Source organism: Sus scrofa, chromosome 9 (assembly GCF_000003025.6).
Source record: "Sus scrofa isolate TJ Tabasco breed Duroc chromosome 9, Sscrofa11.1, whole genome shotgun sequence".
Taxonomy (NCBI): Eukaryota; Metazoa; Chordata; class Mammalia; order Artiodactyla; family Suidae; genus Sus; species Sus scrofa.
In genome coordinates, this window is record NC_010451.4 from 131349180 (window position 1) to 131364974 (window position 15795).

Here is a 15795-nt window from a genome sequence, read left to right on the forward strand (position 1 = left end):
CACTCCTCTTTTCCCTGTCTGGACCAGCTGGTAGACAAAGCGTCCAGGAAGATAGAGATCAGCATACGAGTGTCACTACTGTTAGAGCCATGAGCAATCCTAGCTCAGGTGCCTGGCAGTCAGCACCAGCCTCTGCCAGTGAATGAGCCCGCTCCTGTCACACTGGCAGAGGCAGTACCCCGAAGCCTGGAGAAGGGAGAGAGAAGGTGCTTATCTCCCCACCCCGCAACTTCCCAATCAGTAAGACTCACCTCCATTTTTCCTCTCTTTTAAGTAGTAAATTTTAGCATTTTCAAAAAAAAAAAAAAAAGTGTATCACATTCATCTAACAATGATCAGATAAAGTAAAATCTTTCTTTAAGGATATAACCCTAGGAATTTGGTGCTTTAAGAAGTCACAAGGTAGGTTAACCAAAATCATGCTTTCTTTGTTAGCCAAAGCTAAGATTCTGAATCTGTACCCGTGAGAATACCCATGTTCCGAATGTAGACTGCTCCTCTCCTCAGATGTCTCTTTCCGGTTCCTGCTGGTTTGTGCACAGTAAATGGAACAAGGAAGCAAGTGCACCGTTGTATCAACTGAGTTGTTCAGATGCCCACGTTGGTTGTGTCCGGGTTTATTTGTGGCCAGGCTTGAACTGAGGTCCGAACACAGAAAGGGGTATCAGTAGAGATATAAAACAAGAGAGTTAGATTCTCTTTGGTGGTTTTAGGCTAAAAAGCCAAGGGACGGTCTGGTTTAGGCCATCACGACTTTGCCTCCCGGGGTGACTCCCCCTCCAGACCTCTGCGCCTGCTCTGAGAAGGCTCAGCCTTTGTTCTCCTCTTCTCCTCTCTTTTGAGTTCCGTGACACAAAGCGTGCCTTACGAAGCTGTTCAGTAAATATGTGTGAAAAATGAAAAAAAATCACTTACTGTACCGATAGTACAGCTCCTATGTTTCAGTGGTCTCTGTTGTCACAGGAGATCATAAGGAGAATTTATTTACATAGGTAACTTCTTCCTGTCTTCAGCTCTCTGCTCACTTTGGGTTTGAAAGAACAGTAACCATGAGCTCCCCTTGTTCCTTGCATATAGTAATTTCTACTGCTTAAAAAAAAAAAATTCAAATCAAGAAGTGCTACTGATCTGATCTCATTGTTGACTTAGCCCTCCAGAGGCATTGGGCACTGGTTAGAGTCAAGAAGCTGATGTCATAAGCCAAGTAGTACATGACTGCCTTGTAATGTTGCATGTGGTGAGTTTGCAACCTAAAATCCATCCTTCATTCAGAGTGATCAAGTTCCTACTAGGCCTCTCTCTGGTCCTTTTAAGGACGTTCTTGTGTAGTGGGCATATTCTTTAGGAAAATGAAAATCTGACAGAAGGTGAATGTGCAAACAAAAAAGGACTTATAAATAATTCTAAAATCTTGGAATTGCTTGGTGACTTCATTTCATTAGTGGTACAGATCAGTGTCTCTGGAAAACTGACCTCATGAAATTGCTTACTGAGACATGAAGCTTCAGGGCACATTTATATAATTAACAGTGCAACAGAAACACACAAACAGAGCAATCTGGTCAAATATGCATTCTGATTACCTCTGTGTGTGTTCTCAATGTGTCTTTCTTGACATACTTCATCTTGGGCACAGGAAAGGATATGCCTGCAGGGGTTATTCATTCCTTTGAAGAACAAAGGTTTGAGCATCTAGCTAAATAAAGAAGTGAATCTGTGTTTCATAACATATCTACTGCACATCTGAATAAGACACAGATTTTTAAGTGAGCAATGTACAAGTTCTAAAGTTCACTTGTAAAGGAGGGAAGAATAGCTCCATTACTGAAGTAATATAAAGTCAGACTAGCTTAGGAGGGGGAAAAAACATCAACTTTGCATTTTTTCTTTTTCAGTCTTTTAGATTTTAAACTCCCCGAAAGAGGTGGTTGCATCCTTTTCTCAGGGTAAAGAAAGCTGGGAGGTGACGGGGTGGAGTGAGCAGATGTAGCGGAGGTGAGCAGATGTAACTGGAGACCTTCCTAAGGTCTCCAGTTGGGCCTTAGAGTGAACTGACATTAAGGCAGATTAGTAGGTGAAAAGCATGCCAGTTTTATTAGAATTTTACATATACGTGGGAGACTTCATAGGAGAATGAAGACCGGAAGAAGAGACCAGAACAGAAAGGGTAATTTTCTTTTAGGCACAGAAAGGATAATTTTCAACGAAATGACAAGACACAGGGCTTGGGGCCAGGGACAGTAAGTTGGGGGAAAGTGACAAGAGATGTGTTGGGGCAGTGGGGGAGCTCCTGGAAGATGAGGGGTATTTTCGTAGGTGTTCTGAACAGGTCCGTTTCAGTGTTGAGTCCCAGTCTCTGCTGATAAGGGTGTTCTTCTCTTTCTGGAACAAGAGGGTACCTTTCTCATGGAAAATTTTATGTTTCAAGCACAAAGGGGCAGGTCAGAGAGTGCTTTTTGTATGTGTTGTTTCTAAGTGCTTTTAGCTCAAAATAATCAGTGTACGAGAATATTTAGGAGTGACGGGTTCTGAACTCTTCACAAGGAAGAAAGGCCAGCCTAAGAAGGGGTTGAGAAAGCTCCTTCTAACCAAGGATAGTGGGGAGACAGTGTTGCCTAATGATGCAGAGTGTAGGCTCTGGAGTTAACCTGCCAGGGTTCAGATGTCAGCTTCACTGCTCATTAGTCCTATGACCTTGGAGAAGTTACACTCTCTCTGCTTCATTTTCCTCAGTCATGAAGCAAGTTGTTTGCTGCCGGAGGCCAGCTCCAACGGCCAGGGAGTGTACACTTTTTCCCAGTAGGAGAGGGACGCGGCGTCGGTGAATGTACAATACGGAGACAGCCTCTTTGTCCCTTCTTTCAGGGCGCTGGACTGCTCAAATTTTATTGCAAAAGTGGTTGATTATATAGACAGTTTTTCACTACAGATTACATCATAGTGTTAAAAGTACATTGGTTAACTATTAGACTTTGTGTTCTGATCACATGGTACAGTAGCAATACATCACATTTTAAAATCTTCAACTTAACTAAATTTAATGAGTACAATTTAAGGACAAACAGGTGCAGCATATCATGTGGGAAAGAGGAGACTCAGCACAAACCATCTCATGGCCAGCCAGTTCCCACAGCTGAAGAGGTTACAGACACAAAAATCTGGCTTTTACAAATCTTGTTTTTAGACTAATGTATATCTTCAAGCGTTATGGCAGAAGACAGTATAAGAAAATATAAATCAACTTAATTAGCTACTGCTTAGAAGCTTCTAAAATCAAGGACAAAACTCACAGCTGGGTTTCTTTTGATCAAGAATAATATGTGTCTAACGTCTCGAAACCTCATTAAAATCCTAACTCTCAAGTTTACTGTAACTAGTTAGTAGATAAACACTATATATTAATTAAGTTGGATATGAATAGGGAAAAGTCCTTCAGGATGAAATTTTTATTATATTATTGTTGTAACTTTGTTAAAGCACAAATCACCACAGGAAAATAAGAATGGAAAGTAAGAATAACAAGTAAATAATCAGGAAAGACTGAGGAAAACTAAATAACAAATAAAACAACAGGAAAGACTAGGTCACCCGAGAAACAATCCATGTTCTCCAGCGCAAACATGGAAATTGTTTTCCCAGGAAAGCCCCAATTCCTCCCCATCAGCATCAAAATGGGAGCTGTGTAACTTGAGGCCTGCCCTCGGCTTGTACCGCGTGCAGGCGGGCTCTCATCCTGACCAGAGGCCCACCTTCGGCTTGTACTGTTCAGGTGAGCTCCCTTCCTTGGTTAGGAACTTGCCTTTAGGTTTTTCTGCCATCAGGCAGGGCCCTTTTTTTTTTGAGTCCTTGCACCGCCTCGGCTCCCCGCAGTTTGCAAGGCTTAACCCAGCACTTACAACAGGGCCTGGCACTGTATGCCCGCAGTACATGTTTGCTGTTACTATTTAACAGTCCTTTCGTTCCAGATACCCATTGACAATATGACAAATGAGATGGAGCAGAGGGTTGAACCTCACAATGACTACTTCAGTACTCAGTTTCTGTTGAACTTTGCTGTCCTTGGTACACACAACATTACAGTGGAATCTTCGGTGAAAGACGCCAATGGTATCGTATGGAAGACTGGCCCCAGGACGACCATATTTGTAAAATCCCTGGAAGACCCATATTCCCAGCAGATTCGCCTACAGCAGCAGCAAGCCCAGCAGCCGTTACAACAACAGCAACAACGAAATGCCTACACTCGGTTTTAGCCACACAGCAAACGCAGTACAGACTTTGCAGGGGTGGATCAGCTTAGCAAAAATAGTTTGCTTTTTCTTGGATTAAGACATGGAAGTTAGACTAGAGCGTCCATTTATTCATTGGTTTCTGTAATACAACCTTCTGAAAGAAACTTTTCCTTAAAAATTTAGTTTGAGAAATAATTGGGTTCCTAATCAGATTTTTTTTTTTTTTCCGTATTCCTTCTTAAAACCAAGTCCTTCCTCTCATGTTTAACACTTACGTTGTTTTGTTATTATTGCTTTTACTGTTGTTGAGCCTTTTCTTTTTCCTCATGAAAAAGTCACATATTGGGATCATTGAATTAGTAAATTTGACTGCTTTTCTACTAAAATACATCACTTGCTGCCTGACCTAGACCTCTCATTCTGAGCTGGGCTTTGAGCCGTTCCCTAGAAGGGTGGTAGAAGATGACGCGAAAGCACCCCCTGAAACATCCAGTCGTACGGATTACGAGAGCATGGAGTCTGGCAGACTTGAACCATCCTGTTGTATCATTTCACCCATTTTCCTGTTCTCTGCTAATGCAATCTTAATTTATTGTTTTACTATTTAATTGACCCAAAGAGCAGCTAACAATTACATAAGATTGGAAATCAACAGTTTGTTTTTTTTCTAATGACGTGTATGATGATATGTAATAGAGACTTTTTTACTGTTTCTAAGAGTGAAAAGAAAATCGCTCACATTTCCTATCCTCACGTTTCAGGTTAGGAGGGCAGATCTTTTCCTTTGATTGGTTTAGGTTCTTGGCAAGTTAGGTAATGCTAAACTTGATTGTCTAGAAACAGCAGTCTCTCTATGACACAACCTCAGTTAGCTGGGATGCTCAGGGAATGGAAGTTTTCTGGTTTTGCCAGAAAACCCCTTTTTTTTCCTATTTCAATACTGGTTGAAAACCATTAAAAATATGATAATAATCCACTTTCTTGTCTTAACACAGTATCCTAGATAGAGTTTAACTTCTTGATTTGGGATCCCTCGGTGCTTTGGGATCATGATTTCTAAACACCGGGGTCACAGGATTACAGACCCTGATGATGTGGGCACTTGAGCTGGAAGCAGCTCCCAAGGTGAGGCGGGCACATTGCCCTGGAAGTTTTCTTTTTAAATAAATCTCTCAATTTCTTTGTTCGTTTTGTCTTTTTCTGTTTAAAGTTGACATGGGCTCAAAGGAGGGATAGAGTTTAAAGAGAAAAAATGAATGTGTGTGTGTGTGTGTGAGTAATGTGGCTGCTAGGGTTGGAAGTGGTTGGTGGGCAACTCGGGTCCCTCTGAGATCTCTTGGCTTCGTGAGCTGTTGTGGCAGCACAGCACTTCTACCGCCAGTGGCAGGGACATGGCCACAAAGTGTGTGTGAACCTTCAGCGTCCACTGTGAACGACGTCCTTAGACGCAGTCCCGATGTGCTCAGCGCACACAGTGTGACAGCATCTGGGAACGAGAGCCTCAGGGAGAACTGCCAGGGTGGCGTGGGGCACGTGTGCAGGACCCCTTGCCCCCCCACCAGGTGTGGAACCAGCTGAACCTGAAAGCCTAGGTTCCGCCTGGGCTCTGAGGATGTAGTGCTGTGACCTGACACGTCCCTTCATCTCTTTAGACTTCCGTTTCCTTGTCCATGAAAGGTCTGGATTTGATGGGACCTCCTGACTCGAAGCTAGAGTTTTTGTAGTCAGGTGACTGAAAGAGTAAAGACAAAAAGGGAAAAAAGATTCTTTCATAAATTGGGAAAAATCTTGTTTTTAAAGTGGCTATTTCCGGAATGAAATTTTACAGTGTTAATTTCAGATTTCTCGTACTGTTACAAGGCAGAATTCTCCAGAAAAGAAGCAAATTTTGTCAACTACCAATACCCTTTGAGACCTTCCCCTGTTTTATGTTCTTGAAAGGCAAGGCTTTTGGTAGCTGTAGTTAGCAACTCTTACGTGCACTGTAGGGTCCCTGGCACAAGGAGGAAAGGAATTATTAACATAAAAACAAATCCATGTAGTTTGGAGTAAAAAGTAACTCTGTGAAGCAAAAAAAGGCTATTTTACTTAAGTATATCCCTTAGCTCCAGAATTAGAACTCTCAGATTTTGTGTTTGATACAATACCTGCTGTGTTTTGGGCACCGACGATGAAACAGTTATTTGAGTGGGGGGAGCTGTGTTTATGATTTCAGCACTGCATTAATGAATGACGAGAAAGGACATACACTCAAGGAACCGTGCAGGAAAGAAAGGTACACCTGCTAATGATGCACATCTTCCCCGACTTCAGAAACACGGGCAGTCCCGGCCACTGGCTGATCAATTCCAGGAAGACAGGACTGATTTTTCTGTGTTCGGGGGACTTTAAGGGACATCCTGGCAGCTGAGAGCCCAAACTTCTAGAGCCTTACAGTCCAGTTCCAAACCCTAAGTCTTCCTAACTTTGTGACCTTAGACAAGCTATGTAATCTCTCCATGCCTCAGTTTCCTGATTTTCAAAATCAGGATGCATGATAGCACGTCACAGGTTAGGTGTGAGGATTAAGTGAATTGACAAAGGATTAATACATGTATAAAGCACTTAGAAGGGCACGTAGTAAGCAGAAAAACCTAAGTGTTCGCTCTTACTAGTATTACTGTCATTATCCTCGCTAATACTGTCTGTCACAGTGTTAGATGAATTCTTAATCTTAGCATTATATTTATTTAACTTTAATAGAAGTTACCTTTTCTTTGCTAGAAACACGTATAAGCTGTCTTTCTCATACTCAATTTGGGTACGTTAAGTAAGAACATCACTTAATGTTGAGCTGAACAAATTTCTGTCCACCGCAGTACTTTAAACACTATTTAACTGAAGTCTTTAAAGACAGGAATTCCCTGGTGGCCTAGCAAGTTAAGCATGCAGCATTGTCACTGCTGTGGTTTAGGTGGCTGTGGTGGTGCAGGTTCAACCCCTGGCCAGGGAACTTAGCCATGCCATGGGTGCAACCAAAAATATACATATTTTTTTGAAGACAGATGTACAAAGAACATCACGAAAATACTGATTGTCCTCAGAGGTGATGGCAATAGTATATTTACGAACTAGAGATTAAAGGTCTATTATAGTCTGACATAACTAAGAGATCTCGTAATGTGACCTTTCTGGTCAGACCAACCACGTAGCAGGTCTTTTGCAACTGGAGGCTCTTGGTCATGTTTCGCATTGAGATAGGGTTCAGGAAGAACAAACAAGATCCTCAGTCTAGGGTCCCAGAGGTGTCCACTTAAGTTCTATTTATGGGACTCACTTGCCGTGAATCCTTGGATAGTTCGCTTAATCTTTCTGTGCCAGTATCTGGCTGCAGATATTGAGAATAAGAGGGCCCTGCAACCTGGTGTGCAGAGTATCTGCAGCGCTGTCCAACAGAACTTTCTGTGATGATGGAGATATTCTAAGTCTGCCCTACACAATACAGCCCCTAGCTCCACGGAGCTGTGGAGTATCGAAGATAATCGTCGTGTAACTGAATCTTACTACTTGTCATTCAGTTAAACTTAAATAGCCTCATGTGGCAACTGCCTATAGAATGGGACAGTGCCAGAGTAAGAAATGAAGAAATAAGGGTCCCCACCGCCTTAGGACCCAGATAGTCCTTGAGTAGGTTTCTGGATGTGTCTGCATCGGAATGCTTTGGCACACCAAACTTTTCACTTGGAAGAGTGGAGGTGGCGAGGAAGGCATTGTGTTTGCTTTGCTGCTGATAATCCAGTCCTGTGTTGCTCAACCACCCGGGCCTGTTCTTTGTGTGATGCACCCTTGGATTAAGCCTTTATCTGTCACCCGCATTAAAAGTATGACGGGATGTACTGAGAAGGCCGAACGTCTGGTGAATTGGCTTAGAGCCCCTACCAACAGCACTCCAGGAGGTTGTGGCCTTTTTCATCTCCTGCCCAAGGACGCAAAAACTTTCCACAGGTTCTCTGTGTTCTATTGGCTTGACTGTGTTAGGCCACTGTCCTTTGGCATCTTCCGGTCTAAAGTACTCATCCTATGAACAATTTAATTTTTAATTATTACTGAGATTTAAACTGTAAATCATGTGTTTTTCTTTAATATACCAAGATCTGGAGCTGGTGATTTTCACATTGTAGTGAAGAATGCTACATGTTCTAAATTTCCTTTTTTTTTTTTTTTTTTTTTTCCAAATCTACTGCAGTTGACAAAACATTTTCTGGTCACTCTCTTTTCCTGTATCTTCCTGCTCTCTTGCTGACCTCCCTGCACAGTTGTCTCCTGCCCAGCCAGGTTTGGTGTGCAGTAATTGTCCTCTTTGCTTATTTTTTAGGTCTGGCTAAAAATTGAGATCTGATGAGATGAGTTTGGAGATTGTCTTCCTTATATATCATGACTACAGGTCTGGCTTTTGTGATCCTTTGCTGGCAGGCTGGGGCCAGAATTATTTTTATTGTTGTTTCCAGATAATTTCTTTAGTAGAAATATAAAAGTGAGATGATGCCAAATGAAATAGAACAATCAGGAAGATGAACATCCACCCGATACCCTCAAAAGTCCGAAGGAGTTAAAGAAAATCAGATTGTCAGCAGAGGAGAAATATTCTCTACGTCACCTTTTAGTTTTCTTGGGAGATTTTGTGGATTTTGATGAAGCTTGTTTGTCTTTTGATAGAATAGAGGACCGTGCACCTCAAATAGAACTGAGTTAGATGGAGGAATTATGAGAAGGTGTTAATGTTTCCTCCTCCTGTTTCCAAGACTGTGGACGTGAAAGGCGGGGCTGCCTCAATTTCCACCCCCACCCCCACCCCCGCCCCCCGGTTGGAAGCAGCCAGGCCAAAGATGCTGTTTCTGTGTCATCTCACCCTGAGGCGATGAGCACCGTGGTGGTGAATCGCTGGCACTCGTGTCTCCCACCATTGCCTCCCCACCCCAGTAAAGGCAGACATCCTGTGATTAGGAGGGTCACACGCGCACATGCACACACACGACAGGAGAAGCAGATGAAAGCAAAGGAGGAAGGAAACTGACAGAGCTCCTGAGCAGCTTGTAGTCTCATTTTGCCACCTCCCTGCAGCCCCCTCCCCTGTGCAGCTGAGCAGGTGAGCTCTCTTTTAGAGGACATGGAGAGGGCTCCATTAAAGCCGTTTACAGAACACAAAAGATGCCATTTCTGAAATTCTAATAGCACCTCCGCTAATATGTCACAGGACAGGCTCTTAGGTAATTAGAAAACCGGCCATCATTTGGCATCCTCTCCCGTTGCAGCCTTGGACTGCAGTGTCCCTTCCTCCTCAGAGAGCCTCCTTTTGACTTCATCAGAGACAGTTGGGTGCTTACCACTTGAAAGCCAGAGAGGCGCCAAAGAGCATTTGGAAAAAAAGATACACCTAAAGTGTAAAGTCAGTATTTAGTCTGGAGAAGATGGGAGCTTACACTCGGAATTAAACACGGTCTCATGTTGCAGAAACGACTGCTGTTTCTGGCCTGGCCGTTGGCAGACGTGAACCCCTCAGTGTCCCATTCTGAGGTGTCTGAGCATTAGGGAGAAATAACTGTAATCACAGAATCAGTTAAGCGAGATCGGATCTAGCCTCCGTCGTTGTTACAGGGTCCCCCAGGATGATCAGGAGCCTCTTAGCCTGGAATTGTCTCTCTCAGGGAGGACGTGCATCTCCTTGAGGGCCCTCGACACAGGAGAGGGCCCGCAGGTCTGTCCCCAGCACCGCCTCCCGTGCAGCTGACCAGGGTCGCTCAGCCGACATCCCGGGCACTGCAGCTCAGCCAGCAACATCTGTCCACATGTCTGAGCTGGAGTGTATCGTCTGGGACAGCATTCCCAGATCTCTGCAAAAGGCACAGCCAAAACGGACACCAACCATTTTGAAAACAGATGCCCGTTTAAAATGTATTTATCAGATGTTGTTGAATACATACCGACTCTCAGGAGCTAGCAATACAACAATGGACAGGCTCCCTGGGTTCACGGCCATGCTGCTCCTTTTTTTTTTTTTTTTTTTTTTTTGCACAGACGGTGGCAGAGAAGGCTGTGGGACAGCCACCTGGCCTTGATTATGCCAAGGGAGCCTGAGCTTCCTCGGTGGTTGATCCTTTTCTCCAGGGAGAGGGGAGCGGAATGCATTTGGACAGGACACGGCAGTCAGGGTGACTGCCGTCTCCTGTGTGGCCGTGGGGAAGCTCCTTTGGTCTCCAGCCGTCTTCTCAGTTCACTCAGCCTTTCCTTCCATCCCCCTAAACTCCTGACAGCAGTCTCAGCCTCCCGCTTCAGTGCTCCATGCTTGAGGGGAAGGAAAGCGCCCCCAAACCCTGTCACAGGCAAGTCGCTTTAATCACAATGCAGTCTCCCCTGACCCGCAGCTGCACCACGTTGAAAAATGCATCTGTCTCTCCAGACCCAGCAGGGACCCAACCAGATAGGACGCTCTGTCTCCCTCAGTGGTCAGCAGAAATGCAGTCTTGTGTGCGGTCCTGCTGCCTGACCCCCAGGGTTGGCCTGGATGTGGACAACTGGTGGCTAAAGTTACCATGGCCTCTTAATGGGAACACAGAGCTCCCTCCACGGTCCCACGCCCCATGTCAGCCCCCCGGCTATGCTCTGAGCCTGTTTCTTCTCATAGCATCTTTGTGAGTCTTGGCTGCTTTATCTGTGAGATGGGGCTAATACCTGCCAGTTGCAGAGCGGTGAAGACTCAAGTAATAATACCCGCACGAATTCGACTACTGCCAGGCCCACCACGTTGGTTGCCTTCCACGTCTGGTGGAGTGGCCAGAGAACAGCGGGAAAAGAAATGCCAGCCTGATACAACAGTGATGTGTTTCCGGTCATCTCTGCTGAGGAAGAGGAGGCTGTTCCGGGTTTGAGGCCTTAAAGGGATGAAAATTTCTTAGACGCAGGGGAATTTGTTTTTGTTGTCTTTTGTTTCTTCCTGTGGGAGCAGGACATTTATATCCATCAGGCTTCCCTGTCAGCCTTGAGCTCTGGGGGAAAGGGAAAAAAAATTGAAGATGTGTCACCAGCGCCCTGAGCCAACCCAGGCTTCTCTGTCATTCTGAGTTATTTAGCAACTGCAAGATAAATGCGCTTATATCCAGAGTTAGTCCTTGCCATTCGATCTCTTGAACCAAGCCCCATGATTCAATGGATATACTTCCTACCTGGCGGATCACCTGCCCCACACTTCCCTGTGCAAGGTTTTGGCGAGTTCGCCGCCTCCCCCAAACACAGAACATGAAGCAGGGAGACTTCGCATTGCAGTAAGACATTTAGGTTGGGTATAAAGAACTTGAGGGCCTATGGAAATAATTAAATACGACAGGAGGAGAATCTGCACTGAGTGGTCTCTTCTGTCCAACCGCAGGGGTGTGTTTGCCAACAGCCTCGCTGGAGACTGGAGGACGGACTGGCTGGCCTCTTGGCCCAGGTTCCATCAGCAGGATCTCTTGCAGGCAGTGGGCGCCAGCGAGGCTTTTGCCTGGGAGAGGAGCTGTGGCCGGCTCCCTCCCGGGCACGTGCCCTCCAGAAGAGGGCTCAGGTCTGCTGCACATATAAATAACCCCCTCGTGACTCTTTCTGTCCTGAGAGCAAATGCCTCTGGCCGCTGTCCAGAAAGGGATCAGGGGAACAGAGATGGGTGGGGGCTGGCCCGACAGCTGAGAGGGGAGGGCGGGAAGCGGGTTCTCACCTCCTCAGGGCGTCTGTGTGGGTTTGGATGAGATGTGTGTCTAGGCAGGAAGGGGAGCTGGCCTACTTTTTGACAAAGGCGGACTTTTTTGTCTCTCAGGGCGTTTCCTCCCCGCCGGGTCTCACTACCTGGGCTCACAACTTCCTGAGGTCTAACTGGAATCTCGCTTTCACTTCCTGGCCTCCCTGCTGCCCTTGGCGGCCTCCTCTGAGTAATCCTTCCTTCCGCTGCTTCCCAGTTCGCTCCTCTGGTCTGATCCCTTTATTCCCATCCGGAGTCTTCTACAGCCCAACTTCTTCAGTATAGCGCTTAAGACCCCCCACGATGAGACTCCGGCCTGGCAGCCAGGCCTCACCTCTGGCCACAGCTCGTGTGTATCCCCATCTGTAATGAAACCAGCTGCCCGGGCATCCTATGAACATTCGTACCCTCTCACCCGCATGACCTTCTTTGTATTTTCCCAGCACCTGAATTCTCTTCTCCATCACCGAAACCCCCGTCCATCCTTCCAAGTTCAGATTCTCCAGCCAGGCACAGTCAAGGGCCCTCCACGGCCTGGATCCTGTTCCGTCTGGTGTGAAGCAATTGGGCTGCCTGGCCCTCGGGATCCGCGTGAAGGTGACACATAGTGGCTAATGCGACCTTGTCCAGCTAATGAGAACAGAGAGCTCCCTCCCCTGTGGCACCCCCCACCCCCCGCCGTGACTATTCTCCAGGCTCCCGCCTGTTCACACCCCTGCATGGAGCAGCCCCCACTGGTCTGCCTGCTGACTCAGTGTCCCCCTCGGAGACAAGAGGTGGAGGAAAGGCTTCCCGTTGTTTCTCAGCTGCAGGTGGTGTAACGTTGGGGGCATGGCCCCCTGGCGCTGCAGAGGCCCAGCAGGGGCCTGGAGTGCCGCCCAGGCTCTGATCTGAGGTCTGAGGCAGGAGGATGTGGAGCCTAGACTCTAAAGAAAGTAATTAAAAAAAAACAAAAAACAAAAAAAAAAAGACGTTCATCTGTCTTTTTCTGTGCCACCCCCACCCTTGTCCTCCAGCGCCAGCCTCTCTCGGTCACAGGTGGCGTGTGCCGCTGCTTTGGGTGGCGTGGGTTTCACTGTTGCCTCTCCCCACCTTCCTCCCTCCTTCGCTCCTCCCTCCTTTTTCCAGGACTGACTGTGGACCTGTGGTGTGCAAAGTCCTGCAGCAGGCAGAGTCCCTGCTCTTGGGAAGCTGTGGTGGCTGGTTGTCACATACGTCAGCCTGATCCATATTTGTCCAGGTGCCACCGTGCTGAGATGCTCCGGTTGCACCGCAGTGAGACCTGAGGGGTCCACTGTTGTTCTTCTCACGGATGGAGCAGTATACAAAGTGCTGCCCAGAAGGCCCAAGGGAGGTGGCCTGGGCCACGGAAAGTGCCGAGAGAGAAAGGCAAGGAGAAGTCAGGGCAGCCTTGGATTCTCAGCGCTGCGATCTAGCCCGACGCCAGAGCCAGCTGCAGATCAGACCCGGAGAGCGAGCGCTGCTCCCCACTTTCACTCCTCAGCGGGGCATCGGTCAGACTGCGACCAGCTCAGGTCTTCCCCTTGCCTCCCGTCCTCCATCTGCTGGTCCTCTACAGCTTCTACCCCACAGGCTTTGGACCCCAGACCTCCCCTCTGGGTGGCTGGACTTGTGACAGGTAACCTGGGGAATCATCCAAGATCATGTTTTTTGCTAAACAATAAAAAAACACGGCCTGGCCAAAATCCTGCCCAAGGCTCCCTGAGCTGCCCTGTGTCCTCATAATGCAGTGAAATAGTCATCTCTGCTTTTCTGGTAGACATTCCCCCAATACGTGGTCTTTGGCCAGTCAGAGGCATCGACGGTGCCCAACGTAGTGGCACATTAAAGCAATAATGTAAAGACAAAGCAAAACAATGTTCAGTGTTTTTAACATCCAAAACAAGATACTGAGAATAAAAAAAGGAGAGTGTTTTGGCTATAAAAATAGAGGAGACAAGGAACGGGGTGATAAGCATGGCTGCTGCTTTAGACAGGTTGACATTCTCATCATTCCCAGAACCCCAGTGCATTGCACATGCCCAGGCCTTTGTGAGCGCTTGGCATTCAGCCCGTGGCACGCTTTTCGCCATGGTTCTGCCTAGCAAGCTCAGTCCATCTCTGAAGACTTACCCAGGTTGAAAGTCCTCCTCTCCAAGGTTTTTCTGCAAGCCCCGCAGCGCCGGGTGCTACCCTCGCCTTCTGTCTGCTCTCTGCTCCCATATCTCCCTGCTTACATAGCTGTCTCTTCTTCTCTCTAGACAGTGAACATCCAACAGAAGGACTGGGAGTTCCTCTCTGCATTCCTGCTCTTCAGCACAGTGCCTGGCACATAGCAGGTCATCAATCAAGTCTAATTATTTAATGCAAAATTCTGTTCACATTATCTAGCCTTAATACAGTTTCTGGTCCCGAGAAATGAGAATGGATTGTAAACTCAAGAGCTGTTGCCCAACCAGTGCTGGACATTTCTAGTCCTTAACTCACTACCTCCACTGCTTAGGTGACCCTAAGCAGCACTGCCAAGGGCCCAGCACTGGGGCAGCCTGACAGTCCTGCAGCCACGGCTGCAGTGGTGTCCTTCCTGGACGAGTGGCTAAGCCCAGACCCTGCAGCCTCCAGCAGGATGCAGACCTGGGCTGGGCTCCTTTGTGACCGAGGTGGAGCTTCGTCATCCCCGTCTCTGGTCTTCCGCTTCTCCCTCTACCCTGTGGTCGTGGGTCCTGATTAGAAAGCTCTTAGAGGTTCCTGGAAGGACTGTTATTGTACAGCTGCACAAAGGGTATTATGTCACAGTGGTATAAGAGCAGGGCAAATAATGTGAACTAGGAATAATAAGGGCACTTATTCCCAGAAGCACATTGATTTAAACCACAAAAGCTCCTCGGAACAGGGCTTGAAGATTGTAAAAGCCTGAGCTTTTTCCCAACAACCCCTGTGGGAGGGGAGCTCTTGCCAGGCCACTGCTGGAGACGTCATTTGGTTCCGGTTGGCAGCTGGTTTTGTCCCTCAGGTGTTCTCACTTTGGTGAAATGTCCCTGCTGGAATGAGCCCAGACTCTTCTCTGGGTTCTGGGGAGAAGGGCCATTACGTCCTCATCCCTTGCATAAGAAGCAAAGAATTGGCCTCAGCACAGCTTGGTTCATGGTTCATTCTCTGCGTGATGAAGACAGGTCTCCAGACAATGGAAATGTCATAGCCGCTTTTGCTTCTAAAATCTGCACGGCAGAAACAGCAGCTGACTCACCCCTTGACCTGCCATTCCCGGTCAGCAGCTTCAGAAAACCAGCCAGATGTCCAGTATCTATAAAAAATAAAGTCACCTGAACAAACCGGTCCTCTGGAGTGGAAAGTAAGATCAAGCATGGCTCCAACAGTAGGAAGGGTGGACTCTACCCAGATAAAGAATGGAGGCTCTGATTGCACAAATGTTTAAAAATTTTAAGTAATGAACAAAGCACCATAAATCAAACTATCAGATGAAAAGAACATTATGCTAAGCATTCTGTTAAGTGAAATAAGTCCGAGAAGGACAAATACTATTTGATCTTACTTATATGTGGAAGCTTAAAACACACACACTCAGAGAACATATCAGTGGTTGCTGGGGGCGGGGGTGGGGGTGGGGAATGGGTGAAGGGGATTAGGAGAGAATAAGTCATGGGGCTGTCGTGTGCAGCATGGTGACTATAGTTAATGACACTGTGCTGTGTGTTTGAAAGCTGCTAAGAGAGTAGATCTTAAAAGTTCTCATCAGGGAGTTCCCTTCGTGACTCAGCAGTAAGCGAACCCGACTAGGATCCACGAGGATTCGGG

The 15795-nt window shown here is 46.8% G+C and overlaps 1 protein-coding gene across 3 annotated transcripts in view; it reads left to right on the forward strand.

Moving 5' to 3' along the window:
* Positions 1-15311, forward strand: part of INTS7 (integrator complex subunit 7) — an 88961-nt gene extending 73650 nt beyond the window's left edge. Inside the window, exons 20-21 of one of the 3 annotated variants that reach the window (XR_002336047.1) lie at positions 12423-13618; positions 14241-15311. Coding sequence is in view for 2 of the 3 variants with exons in the window: in XM_021063859.1 (XP_020919518.1) it covers positions 3966-4253 (288 nt within the window). In the remaining variant the exon portion in view is untranslated. Of the gene's footprint in view, positions 1-3965; positions 5419-12422 lie in introns of those variants that run through there. The other 2 variants (XM_021063859.1, XM_021063860.1) reach the window with 2 other exon arrangements.